At 39.1% G+C, this 21,943-nt stretch overlaps 3 protein-coding genes across 3 annotated transcripts in view; 2 read left to right on the forward strand and 1 right to left on the reverse strand.

Moving 5' to 3' along the window:
- The window catches only part of LOC135936973 (pikachurin-like), a 97,115-nt gene extending 83,025 nt beyond the window's left edge, over positions 1–14,090 (forward strand). Inside the window, exons 4-13 of the mRNA XM_065480001.1 lie at positions 3,800–4,007; positions 4,411–4,555; positions 4,671–4,860; positions 7,616–7,788; positions 9,120–9,343; positions 9,464–9,692; positions 10,085–10,374; positions 10,539–10,769; positions 10,830–10,933; positions 11,096–14,090. Coding sequence (XP_065336073.1) covers positions 3,800–4,007; positions 4,411–4,555; positions 4,671–4,860; positions 7,616–7,788; positions 9,120–9,343; positions 9,464–9,692; positions 10,085–10,374; positions 10,539–10,769; positions 10,830–10,933; positions 11,096–11,244 — 1,943 coding nt within the window. The 3' untranslated portion in view covers positions 11,245–14,090. The remainder of the gene's footprint in view (positions 1–3,799; positions 4,008–4,410; positions 4,556–4,670; positions 4,861–7,615; positions 7,789–9,119; positions 9,344–9,463; positions 9,693–10,084; positions 10,375–10,538; positions 10,770–10,829; positions 10,934–11,095) is intronic.
- A 1,240-nt stretch (positions 14,091–15,330) lies between these two features.
- Positions 15,331–20,469, forward strand: AspRS-m (aspartyl-tRNA synthetase, mitochondrial). Its single transcript, XM_065496932.1, has 15 exons — positions 15,331–15,425; positions 15,480–15,604; positions 15,675–15,759; positions 15,890–16,089; positions 16,147–16,245; positions 16,297–16,395; positions 16,446–16,616; positions 16,678–16,794; positions 16,850–16,909; positions 18,593–18,778; positions 18,851–18,967; positions 19,018–19,239; positions 19,354–19,569; positions 19,658–19,844; positions 20,124–20,469. Exons 2-15 carry the CDS (start codon positions 15,509–15,511, stop codon positions 20,285–20,287), a joined length of 2,019 nt encoding a protein of 672 aa, XP_065353004.1. The 5' UTR covers positions 15,331–15,425; positions 15,480–15,508; the 3' UTR covers positions 20,288–20,469.
- Dnali1 (Putative inner dynein arm light chain, axonemal Dnali1) lies at positions 16,983–18,360 on the reverse strand. Its single transcript, XM_065476586.1, has 5 exons — positions 18,108–18,360; positions 17,877–18,014; positions 17,489–17,621; positions 17,091–17,434; positions 16,983–17,033 (listed from the first exon to the last, which is right to left on the reverse strand). Exons 1-5 carry the CDS (start codon positions 18,216–18,218, stop codon positions 16,998–17,000), a joined length of 762 nt encoding a protein of 253 aa, XP_065332658.1. The 5' UTR covers positions 18,219–18,360; the 3' UTR covers positions 16,983–16,997.
- Positions 20,470–21,943: the final 1,474 nt, after the last annotated feature.

Raw genomic sequence — 21,943 nt, forward strand, 5'->3', positions numbered from 1 at the left:
GAAATGGCAAGACGAGTTAATCTGGAAGATACAGATCTTTAATCACAAAAAAGGAAATGATTTTGACTTATGCAGGATTTCTGCAGGAGTGCTCCTTTTTCCAATTTCAGAGAGCACAATTTCATGAAGATTATAAGTTAATACCCAACAATTTTTTAAGAAAATATGGAGAAATTGAATATGCCAGAAAGGTAACAAAACAAACTAACAAAACCCCTCAGCGTTAAGCTATTTAAATTTAAAATAATAAGAATTTAGACTTGAGCAAAATTGCCGTCCAAGTTTTCTTTTGTAAGGCTGAAGTCAGATTGAACTAACAATACTCGTAGAGTAATAAATTGCTATTCTAGCGATTAACTTCAACGAAAATTCTTAAATGTGTAGCAACTGACAATTATGAGGCATTTTAAATACAATTCCCACTGTTACTCTACCTTTGAACAAACATTCTAACGTGGTTTCACGTCTGCTTCACGACGGCTCTTGTGCATACAAATTAATCTGGTATCTAACACAAAGGTAAATAATTTGAAAGCTGGAACGGGTGCGTCTCTTCGCATACATATTCAAGCCATACAACATTTAGCTCAAGATACGCTCGGTTGCATTTCTGTGCACCTTTATCGCGCAAACATTATCATTATTAATGCAGTGGAGCTCGAAAGCGAGCGATTTCCTTCGCTGAAAATAAATAATTTACCCACGCTCGCTTCTCTCCATGGCAACACCTAACCGCTCTTCATGCTTGTTTTGGAAACTAAAAATAAGAAATAGAGCTTTTTTCCATTCTTTAAAAAGGAAAGAAATCACAGTGGGCCTTTCATCCAGTAAAATATTTAGAAGTGGCTTGGTAGTTTAACTTTGAACAGCATGAATGTTGATGAGAAATAGTAAACAGACAATGATTTTGTTGTGAAAATAAATTGTCTTAGATGGCAATAACTACAGTTTCACATCTAACCGTTTTTATCCCAGATTTAGTTTAACTTGCTAGCCATAGATTTTTTAGAATTGTATTCAACCTTCGGTTTGAATCTCAAACACATTTTAATGTTTATCCTACAACGGGTATGGTTTGAATTTGATCAACTGAAGGGAACTCTTATACAAAGCACACAAAAGTTTTGTTCTTAACTCAACAGCACGAGTTAATTGAAATAGGAAAATTGTAAGAAATGCTAAGGAAAGAGAGTAAACAAGCGTGAAAATATGCGCCGACTAAAATGGTGGTGGAGTCGATCTTAGCCTAATGTATAGAATCACGCCTCTGTATCTCGCCTTTCATCTTTCTCTTTGGCACATGCGGAATAAATTTTCCACCACTCAGCCGAATTTCACTCTGTGGAGGCGCAATTATGCTAATGGGACAGACGTGCATTATTTTGCATGTTTGCCCAACCAAATCTCTGCACAAATATGGCGACGGCTTTCTACGACTTTATTCAGACAAAGGAAAGTTTGCCACTCTAGATTCCATTTCAAAATTACATTTGCTTAGCGAGTAAAGCAAAGATTGTGACAATTTTAGCGTTATTCAAATAATGATGTAGATTTTTCTCTCAAGATGAAAGGCAAAAGAGATACATTGTTTAACAAGGACTGATATTGGATGAAAATTTAATGTTTGTTTACTTTATAATATTGTTAAAATTAGTAAAAGTGTTACTCTATTACATGCTTGATTTAAAAAGTGGATTTTCTTACGGTCACTATCATCGAACATCACTCTTTTCTCTGGGTGCAGACAACCAAAGAAAATTAGTTATGCTTGTAAGCTGGAGTTGCAAATATAATTTCTTATATTTTTCAGACACTCAAAGAGTGGATATGTCGTGCCAGTAATTTATGCGTATTATACCTGGTTAGTGGATAATGCAGATAAAGGATCTCATTAACTTGGCGAACATTTTTATTACAGTATCGGATAGCTATCGTTCATGGAATGTAGTCTTCTTCATAATTATACCAACGTGTTCCTTTACCTCTTGTGCTAGTCACGTGCCATGTTTTTTTACTGTACATATTTGAACTCAATGTTTCCTCCTTTATATTCCAAGAACCATTAATAAACGCAATTTTATCAAGATTACCTCAAGAATTAAATGGAAAATTGTTTCCTGGGAACTCTCAGCATAAGCTAGAAAATTATTTCTCCACCTTCTTAAACCTCTCCACACTGTTCAGAGTCCTACGAATTGAAACATAAAAGTTCTACTGTCCTTTAATCAGACAAATAAATCCTCTGCTAAAATAAACAAGCGCAAAAGCCCAGCAGCAAACAACGCCTACTGGATGCTAGCTGTTGGGCTGATCACTAGTTTGGTAAAGCTTGTGCGAAATGTTTGTTCTTTGATTCAACGTAACTCACTCAGGCAGGCAGAATAATTGCGTTTATCCAGCAGTTGGGTTAAAAGGCGGCCTCATTAGCAACACTGCTACTCTCAGGCAGCAACACGCGCGTGCCGGGCATTTGCATTTGTGTCCTTACTCAAACATGTGTGTGAGATTTGCAGATAAATATGTCCGACTTGTGTCTATGCGTGCGTGTTTGTTAGAGAGAGAGAGAGAGAGAGAGAGAGAGAGAGAGAGAGAGAGAGAGAGCCTTTGGCACTACGTATGTCCATGTCACAGATTAACGCGCACCCCATTTTGAAGCAAAATTGAGTTTTCCAGAGAACTTCACTCTTGTCCTCTGCAGCAATATAACGGGCCCATTTCAATTTCACACTTCCAGGTCCGTCTTTTGACGGGCCTTGTATGATGTTAGAAAGTAATATAATTTCATTTCGCCTTTAAATAATATCGTTGGTATGTAAATTGCTTTCATATGCTTTCAAACCCTTTGAACTCGAATTGATAATAACTGAAAAATCCTATTCCATAAAGCCGTAGGTGTTAGAATATTTCTGGCTACGTTAAATTAAATTTTGTTTAATCCTCTGGAAAAAATAGTGATTCTAAAAGGTAAAAAATGTGATGTTAAAAATTGGTCCATGGCCATTACCACCTCGTGGCTCCACAGAGGCAGGAGGCCGCGTGCCAATTCCACCAGAAGCCAGTATATGACTCGTTTAACTGCCGGCGCATGGTATCAAGTTGTATGCAAATTCGGACACTTGGTGCGTAATTGCCAGCTCTCTGATTCGAGTTGTTGCGTATGAGCGAACACACTTTTGTTCGCACAAGCGCGCGCCTCACGGAATCTCTGCTCTCCCTCTTGGCAAGAACAAACAGAGCTAATATCGTATTCGCGCCCTTGTGGAGCGGCACAGTGTCTCTCGATCTCTCACGCTCTCCTGGTCGCGCACGTATTATGGCATTATATGCAAGAGCGGGGGTGCTATGGAAAGGCGGCCATTGTTCCCGAGCCAAAGTTTGTGATAGGCGGCGGTTCCGTGGATCCTTTCACTCCCGACAGCCATTTAGCTAATGAATTAGCATCGCCTCTGTTTGCTGGCGAATTTGCTCAAGTCTAAAGACATTGGAATGCATCGCTTACAGCGTCACGGCGATTGCGTAATTTGGTCTTGAAGTCTGCGGTTCAGTCGACGTGTTTCCAAATATACCCTGTTAAAATCCAGCTAAGTTAAATGTTTGTGGTTGGAGAATTAAATCAAAATGTTTGCATCTTAAAATAAATTAAATAAATAGGCATAGGTTTTAAAAATTTCACATATCAGTTACAATTTTGAACAACGGTTTGGCTCATTTGAGAATTAGTATTATTTGCACATTGTTCAAAAATTTTCTGTCCTCTGTGAAATGAAGGAATTAAATCGACTCTGCACTTTTGTTCCAGACACTTCGGAGGCGCCAAGAATTGCACGATTTTCGGGCCAGAGTTTCTTAGCATTCCCCGCGTTAAGGGGCGCGTATAAGGACGTTCAGGTCACTTTGGAGTTTAAACCCGAGGCCAGGAACGGCGTCCTCCTGCTCGCCGCTGAAAGAGATGATATGGCTGGTGACTTTCTAGCCCTCGTCCTCGTTGACTCCTACCTGGAGTTCAGGTAACATGCATTTTCATAATTTAATTGAAATTCTTTGGAATTAAAAAGCTATAAACTGCAACAGATTAAAAAGGCAAGTTTTACAGATGCTCCTAACATTTATAAGGAAAATTTGATAAAAATTGCTGTGTCATTGATGTTTGTTTGAACACTTACGTATTTAAGTTTATTTTGAAACCTTTTTCCTTTACATTTTCAAAATTAAGCAAGCCTTTGTCAATTTCAAGAAGTGATATATAGCTATAAAAGAACTAAAGCGCTATATAAGCATCTATTTTAACTGATATATGAAAGGGGAAAAAGTATTGATCATCAAAGCTAAAAGCGTGAAATTAAATTTGCGAGGGTCAATTTCCCCATTGGCTAAGCTGAGTAGTAAATACATAAAACATTTTTGGTACAGATTCGACTGCGGGTCGGGTGAAGGCGGGGTGCGATCTTCGGAGCCCGTGCTGCTCAACCAGTGGAACAAACTGACCCTTTATAGGCACAGGTGGGACGCGTGGCTGCAGCTAAACGGAGGCAAACACGTCCAGGGAAGATCAAAGGTGAACCAGCGTATTTCCTCTCAGCGCGTAAAAAGAGACTCTTGTGATTTGCGTTGTTTCTCTCCTGTCTGGCACTTTTCCGACTGACACAACTAGTTGTTTAATGTTTGAGCAGGGTCTCTTTTCACGCATCACTTTCCGTGAGCCGCTGTTCGTCGGTGGGCCCGGCAACACGACCGGCCTGGTGGCCAAGCTCGGCGCCTCAGACGGCTTCAGGGGCTGCATCAGGCACCTTGAGCTCAACGACCACGTCTACGGCTTCGGCTTGGTGCCCAACGGTGACGCCTCCCAGGGCTTTGACATCGGTGAGTAAAGCCGTGGTTCTGTGGATTGTGTTTAAGACAAAAAAAACCAGATGATGATGATGATTTGCAGCATATGCATATTAAAAGTTAATTTTCATTTTAAATATTTTTCAAACGCTCCAATCAATATTTTTTGTGCTGGGAAAGATCTTATTCCTGAACTGAAATTTCAAACGTTTGCTTTAAGGGGTTTCCTTTAAGTTCTAATCCAATAGATAGTAAATTCAATAAATCAGAGTAAATGAATAGCAAAAGAGGGAAAATAACTGTAACCATTTAAAGATATAAAAAATGCCAAATAGCATGGAAAATAATTTTGAAAAATGAATTTCATATGATATTACTTCACTTTATCGTTTTCCTTAGGTTAGCATCATATTACACGTTTCAAATTTATTTGCTATTTTGCATGCTGTTATGGTTTGTCTTTTTCGAATTCTAAACAAATTCGTGTATTTTGTTGTTAAAATAGCTCTCTGTTTCAACATTTTTTAAATTAGAGAAGATGATTGTTATGATGGAGACTATCTAATATCTAACAATTCCATTATAAAATCACAATAATGCCCTCAAGACAGGGTAGATATGCTCTCAAAACCCCAGAGATATATCTCATTTTCGTTTAGTAAACTGGAAAATTGAGCTTTGTCGCAGATCTTATGACGATATACTGCTTTTACCAACCAGAGCAGCTATTGCATCGTGGATGCTAATAGCAGAAGCAAGTTGCCCGCAGAGAACGAGGAAAACTATCTGCTGCTATCGGCTGCGCGTGGATGCACATAAAGTGCGAAAGATACAGTGGTTTCCATTTCCCGCCTCTTCCAATACTCTCACTTTACACGAAAAGTCGGCGTGATTTTATCCGCCAGAGGAATATAATTCAAACGAGGGCGAATAAGAGGTGAGAAGCTCACCAGGTGCTGCGAGATAGCGAAAGGCCCCGCGAGCGCCGCAACCAGCGCCACACACCTTTGCACGTGTGTACATATTCCATTCGTTCAAACTCTGGTAATATTCATACGCGTAAATCTAACTCGAAGTATGTGTGTCGTCTACCTGGAAGCGAAGTGGGTCTTAAAGCGGCCGCCCGCTGCTCCTCCCAACTCACTTTCGCCTGGTTGAGTGATGAATATGGGTGCCCAGGCCGATTTATCATCGCGCCCTCCGCCTCTCACGCTGGGCTTTGCAGCAGGCTGTGTTTGCGTTCATCATCACTATGGTGTGATGGAGCACGTCAGCGAAGCGACGCTTGATGAACAACAATGCCACAATTTTGAGTTCCGCTGATAGCTAGGAATTTTTTTAAATTGTTGGCACGCCACGGGGCTAAAGGGAATCAAAAAATGGTTAAAATAAATTGTCGTTTCAAATATTAACTTATTTGCGTATAATTTTTTAACGATACCAAGTGTGTTATTGTAAGACTCTCTTCTGTAAAAAAAACTGTGTTAATTTTAAGAAGAGGTAAAATATTTAACAAAATCAATGATTATTATTACTAGAGTTAGCACAAACAGGTTCGTGATAATTTTGCTCTCATCGCCTAGACAAGTTCTTCTACAATCACTAAAGAATCCAGAGCAAAATTTTTCATCCATTTAAGCCTAATTATCATTAATAAATACATAGAATGTGAACGAAAAACAAATCTACAATTAGTAAAACCTACAGTTTGTAGGATCTAGCACCTCGTTGTTCGCATCCTATAGTGGTGAATTGGAAATAGTAATTCCTTAAGGGAAAAAAATCCCTTCTGTACCGGTATTACGGTTGCTTTCAATTGTTAGTCAGCAAAGGCAATGAAGGCAAAGGCGCAAACGGAGATGCTGTTGCTGTGTGTATTTTAATTCGTCGCACCGCACATTCTCGTTTTGTGTCCTCAAGTGGCCCGAGTAATTAACGCCGGGAGCTGGCGCGCGTACGCATTGTATGGCCGACCACCGCCTCACAATCACAAATTTTAACCCTTTGGGAACCGCCTGGCAGCCTTCCTCCCTCTTTGCCGCCCTTATTCTTCTAATGAAGCCTCTGCACCAGCACTCGGCCGAATCGCAAGAGTTTTTCCACGGGCTAATTCCGCTCGTTTCCACTCGCTGCTTCGCGCAAAATAACCAGCCGACGAGCAAATTGGCTCTGAGATTCTCTACCCACCCTAATTTCAATTTGAATAACTTTGCATAATCATCCAGGTAATTGGACTAAATGATTAAGACCGAGTTGAATAGGTCAATTAAGACGAGAAAATGAAATAAATTAAACCATTTGAGAACGGAATCCATGTATTTATTAATAAAATACAATGATCGTTGAACTGACACATTCCTGGAACGATTTTCTTGACTCCGAAATGTTTTTCCAAGAAACAACAATTTCATTATGTTTCTGATAACGAATAAAAGAGAGATTGAAAGAAAAGTGTTTGAATGGCCAATTGGCTGGCTATGGGTCTTATGCTATGCTACGCCCATTACACAAGTTTGAACTTTTCAGCTAATTCCAAGCTGCAGCATCAGATTGTTTTAACCACAATAAAAACAACGACGAACAAAATAACAAAACAAAATTTAGCTCTTTATTTTATTTTTAAAGGAAATTTGCATGTTTTACCTGTAACGTTTATCTCATATATTTTATTCTTGGTGATCAAGTATCGTTGTTATGTGTTTGGAATTAAACTCCGAAGATTAGGACACTATCCATTTTGTCTATAAGATTTCATGTTTAATCTAGTTTCGTATTTTTATTGATACAGAGGAATGCAGCTCAGACGCTTGCAGTCGGCTAGTTTGCCAACACGGCGGGAAATGCGTGTCGACAGGTGAAGTAATCGCAGCGTCGTCAATGGGTGCCACGGCCGTCGACGCATCATGCTTGTGTCCGCTCGGATACACAGGCACCTACTGCGAGCAGCGACTCGAGTTGCAGGTATGACGTCATTTTTACCACGCAATTTCTCGTTCAAAAAAAATTGTACGTTGTAACGCAAAAAAAAATAATAAATGAGATAAAACCTAGTTTGGCTATTAATTGTTTTTGTCGATAAAAAAAACATTTCAAACTGAAATCATAATTACTTTGCATATAGTCCCGAGAGCCAATACTGTCTCGGTTGAAATTAATATTCACCTATTTCCATATTTAAGGAAATAATAATATTTTCTATAGCGAATGAATTTAAAATAGTTACGGAAAAACTATATAAATTTATTTTATTGTTTTTAATCAAAAGATTTACAATTGAACCACATTAGCCACGAGCTTAAAAATCCAAATATGGTGACGGATGTTCTCCAGCGCTCCGATATTGATTTTAGTACTGCGTATATTTTTTAAATTTGTATGATGTCAATAAAAGCTGATAACTTCCTTTCAGTTCCCACCGAGTTTCACACCATATCGAGGAGATCTGGGCTGAGCAGAAGGCTTTTTAGTTTAATCTTGCAAGTTCGCGATAAAGTGGTTTACGCCCCGAGTGTATAGTCAGAATTAGCTGCAACAAAAAGACAAAACAGTCTGGCTGTTCAGAACAAAAAAGGCGCGCGTCTCGTATCGGCGAAAGAAGCAGAGAAAGAGAGGGCGACTGAAGAATAATTCTGGAGAAACACTTTTGCAGACGGATCAGACTTTTGTATTCGCTGCTCACATAAGAAGTTCGGGCTTTATCTTTGTGCTACTCTCACAGCAAGTTGCGGTTTCTTTTGTTTCGAAAAAGCGAGGAGAACAGGGTGGGTTTTGTTTTCATATTGCATAAAAGACTATGGCGCTCTCAGTAATCGAAAAAGTTAAGTGCCCGGCAAAGATGGATTATCACGGCGCAAAATTTGCTTGGCGAAATCATGAACCCGTCGCGAGCAGACTGCGCGAACATCTTCATGTTTTAAACAATTTGTTTGCTCACGAGTTTGCCGCAAGATAATATCAGAGACGTTAAAGTCTCACATCATTGATGAGAGTAAGCTAAGAATGAGATCATGGTACTAGGTGAAATTGATTTAGTTGGCTTTTCATGCTGAAGAATTTTAATTTTAACCACATCTGGCGCTAATTTAACAGATTTTTCCCAATGTCATACAAATACTTAAACTATTTTAAAGTTATGCCTATCTCTTTCAAACTTAATTTTAAATCGGTGATACACTTTATTGATATTTTTTTATCAAAATCAAAATTTAATATTAAGATTACAGCATACATAAATATGTATTATAATCTAACTACCAGAAAGATATAACAAGTTTTTATTTCCAACGATTCAGGTGCCATCGTTCAACGGCTCGAGCTTCCTGCGCTATGAGGGCTTGGGAAACAGTGCCCTTTCTTGGCTCGAAATCAGGCTGGTCTTTAAGCCCGACTCACCAGACGGCCTTCTGCTGTACAACGGTGGACGAGCTGACGGCGTTGGTGATTTCGCCTCGCTAGCCATTGTCGGTGGTCACCTGGAATTCACATTCGACCTGGGCACAGGACCAGCAACAGTCAGGTTAGTACAGAAAATAATTTGATAAAACTCTTATTATATTCTATATTAATGACGCATCTTTTAGAACCACATTAAATTAGCTACAGCTCTTGAGATTATTTTGCTTTGTGTTGGCTTTAGGAGCAGGACCGTGGTTAGTCTTCACTCGTGGCACGAGGTGCTGGTCTCGAGGACCGGCCGCTCCGCCTGGCTGCAATTAGACACGCAACCGCCAAGTCACGCCTCGTCCCCTGGGGCGTTCACTCAACTGATGCTGGCGCAGAGCCTCTACCTCGGCGGCGTGCCCAGTCTCGAGATTGTTTCGCCCAAAGCCAAGGCTCGCTCCTCCTTTGTCGGCTGCATTCAAAAGGTTTGCATATTTATTGAGTGTGCGTGGGTGTGTGAGGGTGGCTGGTTCTTCTCGTCAAAAGGGCTAAAATGTTAAGAGTGAAGCTCTCCCTTTGAAAAAAAAAACACAATAAAACAGCAACAATTTCCAATGACTTGAAAGGAAAAAAGTAGCACATTGAAAAACTGCGCAAACCAACAAGCCAATTGCTGCGTGAATTTCAGAGCAATGTGTCAGAATCAGTGCAAGCTTTTTTTCTTGCGTTTGAATACTCGCAAACGTCGTCTGTCTTTATTTGTCTAACGTTTCAAGCAAATCTCTTGGAGACAGCATAGCAGTCCTTTGAGAATTTTACTAGCGAGATAAAATCTGTTCCTCTCTCTATTTATTTATTTATACTCTGCCATTTTCAGTTGGAAATCAATTCGAAGCCGATGCGGCTGCTTGCCTCAGCGCTGTCGGGCATGAACGTAGTGAACTGCGCCCACCCTTGTTCCACCAGGCCGTGTTCTAATGGCGGACACTGCATCCCGGACCACGAATACTTCTACTGTGAATGTCCAAAAGGGTTTAGAGACGTCCATTGTGGCACACCGGCCTCGAAAATCGAGGAGTTGACTTTAGAAGCCATCCCTAACGAGCCAATTCCACAGTTCACTGGGCACTCGTACTTGCATTTCACCGACCAGGAGACTATTAAAAGGTAAAATAAATATATTCAAACTAAAATTGATCATTTCCAGAATTTGATAACATATAATTATTTAATTTTTGGGTAATTTGCTTGAATATCTCAAAATGAAGATGATAAAAAATATGAAATTAATATTATTTTTGCAATAAACTTAAAGAGTTTTTGCTCTTCAGGATTGTTAGCAACAAACAGAACATCAACATCAGGTTCAGGACGCGTTCGTCCGGGGGACTGTTGCTGTGGTCAGGTCGACGCAGCGAGACGGGTGGTGGGGACAGTCTAGCCCTTGGAGTCAGGGCGGGAATGCTCGAGTTACGTTACAACTTGGGCAGCGGAGAGGTGCTGCTCGTCTATAACTACTCAAGGGTGGACGACGGCCTCTGGCACAGAGCCAAAGCAATTAGGTTTGAGCTTTGTTGCTATACTTGCGAGAATTGTGGCTAATTTTATTTTAATGCTCGCAGAAATGACCAAGAGGGCACCTTGATCGTTGACAATGGGCCGATGGTGACGCAGAGGTCGCCAGGACGACTAAGGCAGCTCAACACAGACACAGGACTTTATATTGGTATGAATGAATTAAACGTTTAAATAAGCCCTTTATTAAAAACATAATTTTAAAATCGCAAAATCCAATTTTGTTTTTGGTATTTTTCGCCAGAAAAAAGATTACTTGATTGCGATTTTTGCATGATTTCAAAATCAAAATTAACCCTTTAACTCTTTGCAGGTGGTGTTGAAGATCCGTCTCGGTTACCAGCGAGTCATTCGTGGCCAGGCTTCGTTGGATGCGTGTCTGACTTCACGCTGGACGGGGACTTCCACGTTCCGCTCGTGCACGGGGCAGCTTCTGGACGCAACATAGAGCACTGCGAGTAGCTCACTTGATCTCACACTCACGCCTTCATACGAACTGTTCATAGACACACACTCACACTCACATAAACACGTCGTTGGCTATGTTATCATTAACAAAAGTATAGTTAGCTCAGGAGCTTATACAACTTGCTAAACAAACACACAAAGACACATTCACAAACACACACGTAAAAATACTTGAACGAGAGTCATGAATTTGAGGGATTTGAAGAAGTAGCTGCATTTTCAGACCGGACAGAGAAAGTTTGTTGAATTTCATTCTTATCCACTTTTAAACACGCACTCTGTGTATAAATTTAGAAAAAGAGCTGTACACTCGCCGTTTATTTTGATGTCTGGCAATGTTGAGTTTGTGGTGCATGGGAGAATTTCGAATTTAGTTCGAGGTTCCCTCTCGTGTCAGAATATGTATAACTACAGTCAATTCGAGCTTGGTGGAAGTCCGAGAAATTGGAAGATATGCGGAGTTCGCATTGAGCTCACCTATTTACTGTTACTGTTCAGTTTTTTCGACGCGCATGACTTATTGGCCTAATGAGAAAGGTAAACTGGCGCTTTTTTAATGTGCTGATTTATTGTTTCCGTTCTAGTACAAAAGCATAAAATTAACTCACTTTTTTGTAAGTAAAAAAAAATACAGCTTTGGGCCCTCACTCACAATGCATGTGTAAGAAAATGCGACGATCGAGTGTGCTAAATTTCTAGTAACTTGAAAACAATGAGTTTCACGTACTTTAGCAGCGACTTTGTACAATAATTCAAAACGTCCTTTTGATGAGAAGTGCGGAGAACGGTCATTTAGTTGATTAGGAGAGTGCTTTTGTCAGACACGTAGTTTGTAACTGAATTGAAAATCATTTAAATGTCTGTACCGGCTAAGTAAAGTATGCGTGTTGCTCTTCGACTTTTGTTTAGAAGACGCAAAAGAGTTGACACACGGATTTGAAAGGGTTATCATACTAACTATAAAAAGTACATTTAAAAAATACTCTCTGATAATGGACTGAATTAGTAGGTACAAAGATTGGCGAAAACGATTTGAAAATAAAAAAGTTAAACAAAGCTTAATTTGGAGTTGTAGTCAAAATTGCGCGAGAGAGCTGCGAATATCGGTTCGGGAAGATAAATATAAATATACGACAACACTCTCGATCTGTATAATCAAATCATATTGTATATCACCTATATTGTATGATATTGTGTTGGCGAGAATTAAAATCTTATTGGTTGTCTGCATTGTGTGTAAATATGCAAAAAAGAGAGATTATAAATGTGTTGAAGCGTTTGATGTTAAGTAGCAAAAATGTGTGAGTGCATCTGCCGTGCGTCGAGAGCAAATTCAATGTACGCATTTTGTGCTTTTGAATCACATATCATTTTGGTGGAATAAGTGAGCGAAAATTAAACAAAATATGCACGCCTCGGAAATTTCCGTTAAAACTAACGCTGCAATTGGGATGAGCAAAGTACTTTGGGAATTTTTCTCCAAATAGCGTGATCGATCAAATTAAAACTCCTCGTTTCGCACGTGTTAATCTTAGCACGTGCCTATTTTAAATGGCGGAATTCTCGTTGAGCTAATTGAGTTTGAAACTCTAAAATATAAAAATTTAAACCATTCTGTGAAATTTCACACTTTAATACCTTTTTTGTTTGAATTTCTGCTGAGCTCAAAATTTGACTAGCCGATTGCATTAAATTTGTGTCAAAGATCAATTTATTTTCATTTAGCTCAATTCTTTCAACTTCGATTTCCGCCTTGCAAAACAAGTTTTGTCCAGCATGATGTTTTAAGTTAATGTGGAGTCAAAATCGCTAGTTGTGGGACCACGATTTTCACGGCGGACGAGCAATAATGTTGAGTTTAAAATCGTCAGGGGAGAAAAAAACGTATCCAATTGCAGCCGGTTACGATTTTCCTTCATTCGGACTAGCTGAATGTTTACCCTGAATTCGATCTGCGAATTAGAAAAGTTTCTGGAGGGCAAGCAATATTGAAATATAAACTGTTTTCTCTCTCGGCAGCGATTGATTTCCGCGAACAAACCAGAGCAATTTTCTGAAAGCATATCACTACCTATCTCTCTGGAACAAAAGTAATAAAACAGCAAGGTATGCTTCTATCTCTCTTGTGAAGAGCAAAGAGCTGTATAAAATCGAATTGTGTGACCTGGGCAGCTAGAACATGCCGCGGCTCGTGGTCGCTTTTAAACAGTGCAGATCGATTTAAAACAACGTGTGTCGATAAGGAGGTAATAATAAAAATAATTAAAATGCAACAGCGAAAACATGAATGTGTGTCACTCTATATACGTGCTGTCGGATCTGAATGACTGTGGAAAATGACAGTCTGCAGTGTCGCCAGAAAAAATAACAAGCACAAAACACACGCAACACTCACACACACTCTCTCTGGTATAAAATGCTCTCTCTGCCTTAATTATATCAACTGTTGTGTATAATTAATTGAGCTAAATTATTCACGAATCGTACGTATTGCGCGTAAGAAAATCATTTGGTCTAAATTTTTCACACTTTCCGTTGCTCCTCCACCTTTGATGAGTATAGTTCTTTAGTCAACTCTGTACTGCAACCAAAGAAAATATTATCTTGTATTTAGTGGTGTTTAGTTGGTAGCGGTAAGATATTAAGCGACGCGACTATACTGTATATTTTATATGTCACACTAACACACTTAAACATGAATCCACGCATATTCTCGGAAAATCAAATTGTTTCGTCGGATGTAAACATTTTGTCTCTCTAAATTACGATTCAGATGTATACTCACTTTAATTTGAGTACATTGTGGAGTGAGCTATAAATGTAATAAATTTTTATACACATGAGTTGTTTTATTTTATGAGCTTCTAACCGATCCCTAAACTGAAACTGAAAATTTAACATACATAATTAATATATCTCATATCAAATAATTATTTTTAATTAAAAAGGAAAATAAATAAATATAGAGGAAGCAGAAAAGTTACTTTTCATACCAAAAAGTTCATTGGATCATAATTATCCAACTCACTGACAAAGATTGCTCTACTTGACCTCAACGTTAATTATATAAAATATCAAATTATCAATGAAGTCCAGTTATTACAAAATCAATTTTAACGCTTTTTGTCGAAGATTAAAATTTGCGCACGTTGATTTGGTTGGTCAGGGGTTACTATAAAACACACATAACCTCTGTTTTGGACGATTATTATAATTAATCATGGAGGGGATAGTAGGGCTATTATTGATATTATTTGCGGGGATGTGGCACGAATGCCACATCCTCAATTCCAAAAATTTCTTTATCTTACTAGTAGATTTAAAGATACCTTTGTTTTCCAGAGTCGTGATTCGTGATGGTGTGAATCATCACAGTTCGTCTAGCTAGCTGCTATCCTAGGCCACCTCGCCTTCCACGGACGAAACCGCTTTCAAGCTGCGACGATCTCTGGAAAACAGATCATACATAGCATGGGCCAACAATTGGACCCGTAGAAAAGTGATCACTTATGTTAACGTCTAGCCTTTATCACCATATTAATTTTTACTAGTTTTCTCGACGTTCAATTTTGTGAAATTGATCACAACTAACCGCAATCTTAATATTTTTAGCTTTTAAAATTAAAATAATTTCTTTTTTTCGTACAAACGAAATAATAATTGCAATTTTATCATCCACGAACCATTTGAGAAACAGCTTACGATCTATTGAACAAATGAAGAACTGTTTAAGGCATGCAAGGTATTCCAGGCGCCAGACGTTTCCTTTAATATACCGATTGAGCTGCAGACAAAATTCCTAACATTCAAGAAATGCGTCTGGCCTTATTTGCTTGATAATAACCGAGCTGTAAAATCGTGAGTAAGACAGGCCCCGGCATTTTGGATTCTGATATCTTCTGTTTTAACCCTGTCTTATCAATTGCTTGTTAAAATATAAAAAAGCCAACATAAAATAGTCACTCCAGGTTGGGGTTGCAACTGCAATGCAACCCGCGCGTTACATCAGTCACGCAGGTTGCATAATTACAATTTGGACTGTGAGCATTGCTGCCACTGCGGCAGATCCGATAACTAAAGAAACTCAACAACTCTTCCCTTGCTCGATTCAACCTGTGCCTGGTGTCTCACGTCTCACATGGCCCGCACTCGCTGCCCAGCTGATCTATGTTGTTGTCAGTTTAAAGTTTTAATTAACCCTGTTTCCTTTGTTAGTTATTTTTTTTCAGTGGATAGGACTAAGGACTAAACAGGGAAGATGCTACTGAGAAGAGGATTTTCCCGATTCGCTAGAGATCGAGGAACAACGACTGTCATTGGATTCAGAAATCCAGCTAGGTGTGCCGGCACTGAGGTAAAAATTACAGCAGAAAAATCCTTATTTAAAATATTGTTAATGATTTAACTTCAATCTATGTACTCAGGCAGCAGTGAAATCAGATTCAAAAAATGTTGACCAGAAGAAGAGAGAAAGAGGACAGTTTGAGGTTCCTCCTCCAAAATATTTTGGTAAAATATTCCAGAAATTAACTCTATTATTCTAATTAAATTGAAATATTAGTAATAATTGCTGTTTTAAAAGAATCAAGATTTTTTTTAATAAAAAATCAAATTGCAACTGGGCCATAAAATATTTCAGCTGGGGCAGTCAAACCGTTGGATCCAAAGGTCACGAATTTGTATGTTTTCCACCGTACTCACAACTGCGGCGAGTTGCGGAAGACGCATTTAGGCCAGCAAGTGACTCTTTCTGGCTGGGTCCAGTTCCACCGAGTCAAGGCGAAATTTATGGTGTTGAGGGACAGTTACGGCAGTGTTCAGCTCATATTCTCAGAAGAAGTAACTCATTCGACCAAAATCCGCCAATGTTAAACTGACAGAAGACTGTTATTTCAGAAAGTTAAGCCAGAGTGGGACATAGAAAACATTTCCCTTGAATCTGTGATACAAGTCCAAGGAACAGTATTGTGCCGACCAGAAGGACAGCAGAATCCAGTATGTTGGTGTTAATTACCAAATTTCCAAATATTTATTTGTTGCGTTCAGAATATGCCTACAGGTGATATTGAAGTTGAGGTCGAAGATTTTGAGCTTTTGAGCAAAGCGAAAAGTGAGCTGCCCATTACTGTCAGAGAACAGGTCAAGGTAGGAATTTTCATCTGAACATATAGCTACTTGATCTGAATGTAAATTAGATTACAGAACTGAATCGAATGACCTACCGATATATGGATCTACGATTTCCAGAAATGCAGTCTCGGCTTAGGTTTAGATCGACAATTCTTTCTGAAATGAGGAAATTCCTTGGTGAAAAGTGTGGATTTGTTGAAGTGGAAACGCCTACACTTTTCAAAAGAACTCCTGGGGTAATATTCAATGATAAAGAAGATTTATATTTTCTATTGAAATTTGTATTTTACTCTGAAGGGTGCCCAGGAGTTTATTGTACCGTCACGTATGCCTGGCAAGTGCTACACTCTGGTTCAGAGCCCGCAGCAGTTTAAGCAGTTACTGATGGTTGGTGGCATTGACCGCTACTTCCAGGTGAGTGAACGAGTTTTAAGAAAAAGGTAACATTAAGACACATCTTGGTTTGCAGGTAGCAAGGTGTTATCGGGATGAGTCAGCAAGGCCAGACAGACAGTTGGAGTTCACACAGGTTAGTACTAATTTTTATATCTTTCATTTAACTATCAAAACATTTTGTGGCACAAAAGGAATGATTATTTTTATACACTCCTCTCTGATCATTTCTTTGGTGCAATGATTGCCTCGAGTTGAGTCTGAAAATTTAATAACCCTTTTAGCAAAGATAATATTAAATATTAGAGTATAGCCACCTTGAGCTGTTGGTTGGCCTTTTTGTAGGAGAGAACCTCTTCTCTGTGCTTTTTCTCCTCCGCGTCATGCTTTTCCCTGAGCCGTTGTTGTGCCCTTTCATTCCTAGCTTTCTCCTCAGTTAGCTCCTGCTGAAGACTGTTAATCTGTCCCTTCAGCTTGTACACCGTCTCCTCCAGGTCCTCCTGACCCTGCACCGACTGCAGTGACTTTCTTATTCCAAATGCTATGGCACTTTCGTACAAGTGCTCGTAGGTGCTGAGAGTCATTTGCAGCTCATTTCGAACGCGGGCCAGGAGCAGGCCAGCCTCGCTGCAGTTAAGCGTCGACTGCCGAATCAATTCGTCTTGACGCGATTAAAAATTAATCAATTTTTCTGTCGAGATGAAATTATAGGTACCGAATATTTGCGAATACAACTCACGTCGAACAGGGCAAATTCCAGTTTCTCGCGCGTGGCGCTGGCTCAACCTCATATCAAATTCTTCAGCTAAATTTTGAACTTTTTCTCGCGTCGCTGGATTTGGAGAAACCTATGTTAATAAAATTCAAGAGATGTTTGATTACGCTACAGTTTATGTAATATTGCAACCCAAAATATTAGTTTACTAAATGTATATATATATGTTGCTTAATTGGGATTGGGCAGTAAGATATAAGAATTGAAAAAATGCTTCACTTTCTATCAACAATATTATTTGCAAAAATTTTATTTTCTCAGAGGTTTCGAAAAGAGGTATGCAAATTCTAAAAAATTAAGCCTTTTTCATAATTTCAATTAGAATTACCTTTTGGATCCAAATCTGGCCATCTTGCTCCCATTGCCTTGGAGGTAAAATTGAGTGCAAAATTTCTGCATCTGATCCTGCTGCTTCCTCTAGCTCCGCTGCATTTCCTTTTAACTGAATGAGATTTTGTACGCATGACTGCTAACTTGGAAATAAATTACGTTGGATAGGATTTAATTTTGAAATATTAATGCTAATTTGAAAAACATTTTTTTTCTAAATTAGTTAAATGAGAGCTTGTGACTTTTCTTTAGAACTCATTAGAATTTGGTAAATATTTACCAGCATAGGTATATCATACTCCACCAATGAGTCAGCATTTTGCTTCCACTTTTCAGCCATTGTTTTCGTTCAAAATTTATGCTAAAAATCGAGGGATTTCAATAGCGACTGATCACAAAGCAAGCACACCCGCCTTGTTTCCTTTGTTTCCATGGTAGCTAGATACACGTGGCGCAAGCCAATGCGGCCTGCTCTACTCTGACACATATTTGCTCTCATGCATTTTACCCCCTGTTTTTCTTCCCCTTAAGTTGTTTCTCTTTTTATGGATCTCAAATTAAATTGTAAACAAAAACATTACAAACAATATTTGCTGCAAACTTGAAAATTTATGTTCTTGAAAATTAAATTATACAGTTTGTCTCACTATGCTTAGACCCACAAGGTTGAAGTGAAATTCGTTTCTATAGATTTTATTTTAACTGATGTTTCAGTTGGACATAGAGCTTTCATTCACAAATCAACAAGGGGTTATGGATTTGGCGGAGGATCTCATTAGCCAATGTTGGCGCTTGACTGTCCAGCCAGACTTGCCAGCTCACAGGTTCCCTGTTCTCAAATATGACAACGTTTTAAATGATTACGGCACAGATAAACCAGACACTAGATTTGATATGAAGGTACTGCCAATATTAAAGCAAATCTATAATATATTTTCGATATACTTAAATTAAAACGAGTAAATGTTTCAGATAAAAAACATTTTTGAGGTTATTAAACTAATTGTGGATTCATGCTCCCCCACCTTGAGATCTATTTTGACTGCGAAAGATGGCACACTTGCTGCAATAGTTGTTCCAAAAGGACAGGTCGGATAGTTTTAACCTGAAGTAATTTCCAACTAACTGCAAATTTTCAGAATGCGTGGCCAAGCAAAAGTTCTTTAGCAAAGCTTGTGAAGGATCAACTGCAGTTGTTCTCCATTCCACTTTGGCTGAAAGGATTTCAAGTCCCTGATTGCTCTAGCTGGCCAAATTTGGGAGAAAACGAACAAGTCGCCAATGCAATCAGGTCAAAACTTGGTCCCCTCAGCAACCCTGGTGACGTAATTTTGATCGCGGCAGGACCCAAGTTTGAAGCTGTAAGTTTATTTAAAATGACCATATTATGTCGTAAATAATTCATTGCAAACGGCCGCTTTGTGCATCATTTATCCTTCAACTGTGTATGATTTACAAAAGAAATACTATTTCAGCTGTCGTTGCTGGGCCGCCTGCGTGTTATCGCCGCTGACGAACTGGAAAAAGCCACAGGTGTCGCAGTCCGATGCCAAGGACCAAATTTCTTGTGGATTGTCGACTTCCCACTTTTTGAATCTGGAGAGGAACCTGACACCTTGAAACCAACGCACCATCCTTTCACACAGCCTCACCCTGAAGACGCCCACCTTTTATTCACTGACCCTCTGAAGGTGAGTTATATGTCTATAGTGTTTAATGTACTTTATAAAATGTTTTCATCTTCAACATCGTTATAAATGATATTGCTTGTTCCAAAAGGTTAGAGGTCAGCACTACGATTTGGTGCTTGATGGATGGGAAATTGCTGGTGGCTCTGTACGGATCCATAATTCTAGCATACAGCGCCGCGTGCTCGGGGAACTTCTGAAAATCAAGCCACATTCTTTGCATCACATGCTGGAGGCCTTTGACAGCGGATGCCCGCCCCATGCTGGAATCGCGTTTGGTATGTTAAAAATATTACAAATAATAAAAAAATTCTGATTTTTTTTTCAAACCTCTGCTCAGCACATAACATGGGCCATGAGATCACTGAGTCCCAATAACACTGCTTTACTGAACGCTTTACAAAATGTTTAGAAGCGATTTTTTTAGTTTTGTAACTATTTTTTCAATATTGCATTGAAAATAATTTTAAATTTATCTGATTAGCAACGCACTATAGAACAAGATAATGCCAATGTTAAATAATTACTTTTAATCAGTACTTCATTTGTTGGATCAGGAATTGATAGACTGATTGCCGTCGCCTGTGGTGCTCCAAGCATCCGTGATGTTATCGCCTTTCCTAAAGCTGCTGGTGGCCGTGATCCTATGTCTGGCGCCCCTGTTGATATGACCAAGGAAGACCAGCTCCTCTACCATATCAACTGTCTACCCAAAGACTAAGCATGCCACTCTGTGACAAATTAAACCAACCAATGAGTTCATCATTTTGCACTCAGGATCATTCTATGAACATTACAACTTTTTTGTCAGATGGATTGCATAACCATCATTAATTTAATAGAGTCGCATTACTTTTACTAAATTGTAGCAATTACAATCCACTATAAATCTTGAGGTCAGAATATTGTTATTTTTATTTAAAGGCTCCCTTGAACTTTATTAACCTTGGCACTCTCATTCGTTGCTAAGGTTCTATCTCCAGTAAGCTACTCTTTTTGCAAACAGTATCATGCCAACAATAATATTCACAGCAACTTTTAGATTAACTTTTTAGCTAGAAATCATAATATTATGTTTAAGCATTTTTTTAGTTCTTAAGGGTTGCAGACTACCTTTCATTCAAATTTCGCACCATATTTAATCAGGAAAAACTGTTTCATAGAATAGTAGTTGTTCAAAGTCGTTTGACAGCGCAATCGCTTTTATTACTAATTTAGATAACAAGCGTTTCACCGTCGACGGGTCTAGCCAGACGATTTGATTTGTACGTCGAGTGACGTGCAGCGGCGGGCACAGCGAAAGCTGCTCTCATGTTCCAATATACGTATACACACCCAGAGAGCGTGTTGTATATGGAAGAGAGTTACGAGGCCCCGTCGGCAGCGTAATAATCAATACACTCTATAGTACGTCGGTCGGCGGGCGAGCCAGAGAGCGAGAGCCGCATCAGTCGATCATAGCGCGGCGCCTGCTGCTCGCAGATTGAAAACGCGCTTTTCGCCAACTGCCCTCACTCAATGCGGTGCCCATTGGACTGGCGACGCCGCTGTCTTGCTCTCTCTTTGTCTCAGTTCCGCGGCCAAGAACAGCCCTCGTGCCTCAGGCGCGTCATCATCTCTGCTTTAGCTTTACGCCCGCCCGATCGGTGCGCGAATGACGCACGACGCTCACGCGAGCTAATTCCATTCACAGAATTCGGTCTACCCTCTCTCTCGCTCACTCGTTCGCTCTCTTTACATAAAGAAAGTAGAAATTTCTGTGATCTCGATATGTTTTAAGGAGCTCAAGATTTGTATAACCTTGGTTGGCCAACACGCTGGCGTTCAAATTTAAAAGCGCGGAAAACGCCTGAAAAGTTATAATTATCGAAACATTATTATATAATTAAATTAATTATGTTTTGCATAAATATACAATTTATCAAATTAATATTTCTTTCAAGAATGGCCATTAAGTGAATTTAACTCACAAGACGTGGGTTTTTCGAAAGTATTTTCCTAAATAAAAAGGTTTTAGCACACATTTACAAACGACACCAAAAGTAAAACAAGATGCCTGTTGAGATATTGGAAAAAATCAATTTAACTATTTATCTACAGTAAACAATATTGACATGGCAATTCTCTCAAAAGCGAGAAAATTTTGAAGGGCTTAAAAAAATAGTATTTTTCCTTTTAAATGGAATCAAAAAGCATGGCAGATTATGGCTTCTTTAATAGAAAGCTAGATTTGCACCGTCTGTGTCATAAAATGAGTAATTTCTTTATTTTCATAAATATATGTCATGATAAAACTTGAAATTATGTGTTTAACACATAATTTATCTATTAACACTGCTGAGGGGACAGCCACTATGTAAAGTGCGAGAGCGTGTTA

Source organism: Cloeon dipterum, chromosome 1 (assembly GCF_949628265.1).
Source record: "Cloeon dipterum chromosome 1, ieCloDipt1.1, whole genome shotgun sequence".
In the NCBI taxonomy this organism is placed as follows: domain Eukaryota; kingdom Metazoa; phylum Arthropoda; class Insecta; order Ephemeroptera; family Baetidae; genus Cloeon; species Cloeon dipterum.